Source organism: Populus alba, chromosome 19 (assembly GCF_005239225.2).
Source record: "Populus alba chromosome 19, ASM523922v2, whole genome shotgun sequence".
NCBI lineage: Eukaryota > Viridiplantae > Streptophyta > Magnoliopsida > Malpighiales > Salicaceae > Populus > Populus alba.
The window spans coordinates 7,285,721-7,292,226 of record NC_133302.1 but is presented as its reverse complement, the minus strand read 5'-3'; the positions used below and the strand labels follow the sequence as shown (position 1 = coordinate 7,292,226).

The 6,506-nt window shown below is 33.2% G+C and overlaps 1 protein-coding gene across 1 annotated transcript; it reads right to left on the bottom strand.

Moving 5' to 3' along the window:
• Nucleotides 1-3,871: 3,871 nt before the first annotated feature.
• On the bottom strand, nt 3,872-5,617 carry LOC118050644 (protein LIGHT-DEPENDENT SHORT HYPOCOTYLS 1-like). Its single transcript, XM_035061042.2, has one exon. It carries the CDS (start codon nt 4,879-4,881, stop codon nt 4,285-4,287), a length of 597 nt encoding a protein of 198 aa, XP_034916933.1. The 5' UTR covers nt 4,882-5,617; the 3' UTR covers nt 3,872-4,284.
• Between the last annotated feature and the right edge of the window lie 889 nt (nt 5,618-6,506).

The following is a 6,506-nucleotide window of genomic DNA, read 5'->3' as shown; positions in this document are numbered from 1 at the left end:
ATATGAAAAATCTCAGGATTTGCAACCGAGTATCAAAGCCTATGTGGACCAAAGAACTTGCCACATAATTTTAGATGATTTTATTTAAGGGATCAATGTAAAAAAAAAAAAAAGTAAATTTGACTGGAAAAAATAATAACAAAAAGAAAAAAAAAAGAAAATCATTGATGTAATAATGAATTTTTGTGGTGCAACGAAAAGCTATAGTAATTAAAAATGTTTTTGAAGTTGTAGGACTAAGATACAAAATTTCGTAAAATTTGGGAGTAGCATGGAATAACAAGGACAAGTAAATACGTGCAGCTCATAGCAAAAATGTAACCTTCAACTTAATTTAATTAAAGCTACAAGGACACGTTGTATAATTATTATGCGTGTGTTTTATAAGTGATTATATTATAATAATTTTGGGGTTTTAGTTTTTTAAAAAAATATTTTTATTTGTTGTTTTAAAAAAAAAAAAAATAGATGCTAACCCGGTGGGCTGGGTTAGTTTATCCTTTTTCGTTTATAAACTCAAACAAATAGCTCAAATGCATATATTCCTCTAAATTAAAATTTCTACAGACACTTCTCATAATTTTTGTAATTTGCAACCATCATTCTTGAACAATATGATAACTATCATTAAAAAAAAATAAAGGATAATATTTTTGTTATACAAGTAGACAATTCCACCCCCTGATCTTTCTTGAAAAATTTTATAGTAATTAGTGATATCCTATAAGTTATTCAATAAAATCTACTTTGAAGAAAAAAATTAATACAAATTAAAAGAAGAGAAAATAAATCACGATCCACTAAAAATAATAATAATATCTCTAGATAGTATTTATCTCTTATACTTGTAACTATCTATTTTTGTAGATAAATCTTATTAAATAATTAATAAGATGCTACTAATTAAAGCTCGAGCACCATAAAATTTCTCATCTCTCTTTCTCCTTTTTGTTTTCCACTTAGGGTTCTTCTTCAATAATCTTATATCTCTTTCTTTTTTTCTTTCTCTCTTCATCTTATACATTACTATAACACTTGTGTTCTACCAAAATCTCCATTTACTTTTAGGATTCTATTTTTTTTTAAATCTTGATCTTATGTATCACTATAACACTTGAGTTCTATTAAAGTCCACTTTTACTTGAAGGTTTTCAATTTAAGATGCCCTACTTATTCCTCTTTTGATTAAAGGTTCTATTCATATCTATAATTGCACTCCAAAATTGATCCAAGACACAAAAATAACAATTCCAATTCTAAGAAAAAAATATGGTCGTCAACCATACATGATTGTCTAGTAGATGTTTTGAATTTATTCCTAGATTGTTATACAATTTCTTTCTTAGTTAAATTATATAGTTTTAATTTAATTAGAAGCGAGTTTTGTTTTCTTTTTTTCCCCTAAATAGGTTGATAGGTTAGTTTTATATTCTTACATAAACAACTTTATGTGTTATCTTTAGAGAGGAGATATTAAGATAAATACTACAGAAATTTCTTCAGAACTTGAAGTTTGAGATTTCCTCCAAGTTTTGGGCTCTAAGAACTCTACTTCTATCTTTTCAGCTAAACATTGTGTAAGAAAAAACCGCTATAATGTATTATTTAGATTGATGATTTTTTTTTTTTTTTTTTTTTATGTTTAGGATTTCACTATGGAACTCTTACCTATTCAAAAGAAAAGAAAAAATTTCAAAAACAGAAGAAAGTGTTGATCAGAAATTTCAATTGTTATCACAAGAGATGAAATAAAGGTGGGGAGAACACCATCCATGAAGAAAAGTAAATTGTGGCAGAAAATAAGAATTCAAGAGATTAATTACTAACTTATATTTTTGGGGGTTGAGAGTTTATTATGTTTGTGAGGGTACACAACACTTGAAGAAATTAATTACTAACTTATATTCCACAAAAATATTTAGCAAGTGCATTTAATTATGATATCATAACTTGTTAATTCAAAAACATTTTACACCGAAATTAAATTCTTACCTTTTTGTTTCTCTAAATGGTTTTCTCAATAAAATTCCTTCACGCATGCATGTATGGCAAAACACAGAATCAAGATAGTAAGTTGGTTGTTAAAGCGAAATGCAATGGATTTCTATATTGAAGATCATCATATACATGGACATAAATCATGCATTTGATTCCATTTTTATCCCACGATCATGGAGCACTACGCAAAGCTCATAGTTCATTACTCACTGAAGAAGTGCAGCTTACCAAAAGAGAAAAAAATAATTAAAACGAAAAAAAGAAAGAGAACTCTTAAAACCTTCTTCACAGAATAAAACAAAGAATGTGCAATCTAAGATCGACTTTGATCCAGTTTTATCTGAGTTGAATCAACAAAGACGAGAGTCAAATTATCTAAGACTTCACCTCCTTTCATTTCTTCAAGATTATCACTAAACTAAAAAGGATATATGTTCCCCATTACTTGTTTTAGTCAGCCTCAAGTCCTAATTAAAGTGTATAAAGCTATTCTCGACCTTATATAACTTAAGTTTTTAAATTGAAGGGATTATTTAACAAGGTGTTTGACAAGGTATTGAGAAGATTATTTGACAAGGTATTTGCGCAATATTAATGACTAAACGATAACAAATTCAAATATCATCATCTCTATTCTAATTAATAAAATTAAGTACAAAATAATGTAAGCATGTACAAATTTTAAACTCGAAAAGCTTTCATTTGAAAGAGTGTGTTAAAGAGTGATATAAAATTATTTTTTACCTCATCTAATAGCTTAAACTTTTAGATTAAGATGGTTCTTTGAAAATATAGCCTTAAGCTGAAGCAAGATACTAAGAAAATATCACTCATGTATTCAATATATAAATCCTTTTCACCCAAGAGAGATATAGGTATGGTTAAGCAATTGAATGACTCAAGGAAAATACAGAAAGAACGGATCATCTTAAGTTCCATGGTGCCCTAGCTAAGACTAAATAGCAATCCATCTCACCAAACATTTCTCATAAAAAGCTTACCTATCCTGGTATTAAAATAACTTGATAAAGGTTGTGAGCTTTAATGATATTATCATATAGTTTATGGAGCACTAGTTCATGCAGCATGCTACAAAACATTTAACTACTCAAGAAGAGACATGATCTAGAGACGGACGTCGGCCACAAAACACTTGAATACAAAGTACAAACGACCTCCTCTTTAAATTATGAGAAACTTTGCCTCCCCCTGAATTCAATTTTGCAAACTATGTAATAAAGAAGCAATCTTGCAAAGCTGTATCCTAAATCCAAGCTCCAAGCTATGTCGGTCCAGGTGGATTATGAAATAGCCACTCGAAAATTTAAATTCTAACATTTCTTCATGTGGGCAGACATGAATTTGAAGTACTAGATTATTGTAGCATGTGTGTTTTTAGCTGGTACCAGTGCTAGAAAAGATGAATCCAAGGCCTTGTCTTCTTGCCTAAATATAGATCTACTTAGATTTTCTTTAAAGGGCATGCCTAGCTCGCTAGCTAGCTCATCATTCTACTCTTCACATGCTCCTCAACTGGCTAATGCCCCTAGGAACATTTCTAAATTAGTTTCTGTCCCGCACTAGCTAAGAACATAGCATTTCCTAGCGAAGTTGTTTACAAATATGACGACATCAATTGCTTCAAACAATATCATCTCCTACTTCAAGTAAGCAATAATCCCTCACCTTCAACATAAACTGATCGTACCATCAGAAATGATTAATATTTTTTTTTATAATGAAGTTGTTTATTGGGAAAAATCTATATATATATATATGATACCTGGGGTATTTCCCCTTGAATATCTTCTATTTTTGGACAGGATGGAAGGAGAGACTCCTCATCGCAACATGAGAGAGAGGGATGGAAATGTAAGGTGAAGAAAAGACTTAATTAAGAGCATTTTTAATCAACAAGAACTCAGATTTGCCTGTTCAGGTACATAATAATTTCTTACGACAAGTATAGCTGCACTTGCTTCCATGGTGTCTGCTGCTAGTCTAGTATCAGTACTGATACGATTAATTATTACTACTACTGCAGCTGCTCCAGCTGGTTCTAGGTCATTACCATGCAGCTGTCCCTTAAAGAGCAAATCCACTGGTACCCACAAATCTCAACATATCATCTTAGAAAGAAATATAAGCGAAGTTCATTATATGACTAACCAGCTTCTCTTTATGCAGAAAAGAAAAGTGCGGAAAAATATATATACCCCATATAGCTAAAAGCTGCCGGTGATAGCTTCAGCTTCTCCGTGGCCATTGAGTCTTTAATTTTGACCACTAACCTGGGCTGGGATCAGCTGCTGCTGCCGCTGCCGCTGCTGCTGCTTTTGGCTTGGGTCTTTTTCTCTTCTTATCATAGCTAACTCCCCTTGCTTTAGCTTGAAAATCCCTAACCTCCCTCAAGTAAATCCTCACCGATCTTGCACCAAATGGGTTGCCTTCTGGCCTCCCTCCATGTTCCTCGTAGGCAGCTCTGAGCCTTCCAATGAGAGCATCGAGGCTTCCCCATGCTTGTCGGAGGGGGCACGGGCATGGTGCGGGTGGGTTAGGGAGGCCAAAGAAAGGGCAAGTTTGGTTGTGGACTTTGGTCTTGCCGAATTGGTCCAGGTACCTTAAAAATTCAAGAACATGGGCTCCACTGCACATTGATAGTGTTAAAGGAGGCCTGTGATTCCTAAGGTACTGGCAGAAAGTGTTCCAGTCCCTTCTCTTTTGGTTCTCATAGCGACTTGGAGTGGAAGGTGGGGATATGCTTGTGGCTAAAGTTGATGTGGCTGTGGTGTTTGCTGTGGTGTTTGCTGTGGTGGTGTTAGTGGGGCTGGTGATTATAGGGCTTGCATATGTGGGGTTTGTTGATGGGGAAGCTAAATCCATTTAAATGAAGATCTAAGCTGGTATTTGGATTAGGGTTTTCTTGCTTTCTTTATCAGGATCTTGCAAGGAGATTTTGAAGATGCTGTAGGCCGTCCTGCTTCTTGCTACCTGTTTTCCTTCCTTCCTTCTTTCTCTCTTTGTTTCTTGCTTGCGAGGAAAGGTGAGTGGAGCAAATAACCCTGGAGAAGAGAAGGAGACAGAGAGACAAACTGCTTCCCTTTTTCAGGTGAAAACTGGGAGATACTGTTCCCTCTTCAAGAGCAAAAAGGTGTGAAAGCTCCGGTTTATGCTCTTTGCAGCAACAAGATTAACGGGCCAGCATCTAACTACTCAAGATGTTGATGTACTAAGAATTAAATGAAGCTCAAAGAGGAATCAGTGCAAGAACTTGCATGGTTTCTATACGGGAAGGAGAGGCGAGGCGTGGATGCATTTATGTTATGAACATTTTGAAGGTGTATAGTAAATTTGAAGGGAGAAGAAGGGAGATTTAACTTAATTGTGCTCAAAGAGAGCGATAAATACTGCAGCCTGCAAGAAAAGGTTGAAAGAGACTGCAGTTATTGGGCAGATGATTTCAGAAATATGCTCACAGAGAAGATCAGATTATCAGATTTTATTTCCAGGAAAAGACCAAGCAACGTTAACACTGTGGATAAAGTTAGAAAAAGAGGAAAGACAGAGAGAGTCAAATAGTTCCATTTGGTTCAGATGAGACTGCCCACAGCTAAAAATTATAAGTCTGTAGGTTAGAAGAGAGTGTGTTTTATTTGCACTTGCTTTGCTAAAATGCGACAGGTTTGGGCCTTGGCAGTGAGTGGTTGATGGCGACCCAATAGAGTCGGTACCCAAAAATATATTGTCGTTACTTTCCAAATTATTAAACCCAATTTAATAAATTATTTTAATATATTTTTAAGTTGTATGCATTTTGAAAAAAATAATGTAATATAATGCTAAATATAATCTTAGGTAGGTTAATGTGAATTGTCTTAATTAAGTGTGTATTTGGTATTATAATATAGATAAGTGTTTTTTTAAAATGCGTTTTATTTGAAATGACGTAAATACATTAAAATCATCAAAAAATAATAAAAAATATATTGATTTAATGTTTTTGAAAGATAAATATACTTTTAAAATGCACCCATACGCAACTCTAAATACAAAAACAAATGGTCTCTAAATCAAAATGATGAAAATTTATTTATTTTTTAAAAATAACATTGTTATAAATAAAATATAAAAGAATCAAATTAGGATATGAATTGATGAATCGAATTCGATCGAATCAATTTTTATTTATCTTTTTAAAATATGATATGATTCGAGTTAATCTGTTTGGTCGAGTCGTTGAAAAACACTAACTACTTCTCCTAACCCTACAAGCGCGTGAACACACATAAACCTCTCCTAAACTAAAGCACAAAAGATTTACTTGATGACAAGCCTTGTTTATGAAGGAAGATGACGAACCTTCAAAGCAATTGCTTAGCTTCTCACATCCAAGTCCTGTACCGCCACTAATTCCTTCCTTCATATCTCTATCAAATGCCTTGAACCCAACATTCTACCTATTTGCTTGTCAATATTTACAAGTGTTGGTAGCTTAATTGACATCCTTT

What these genes read in the sequence shown, in the direction of transcription:
- LOC118050644 (XM_035061042.2), bottom strand. Translation starts at nt 4,881, where the DNA reads ATGGATTTAGCTTCCCCATCAACAAACCCCACATATGCAAGCCCTATA.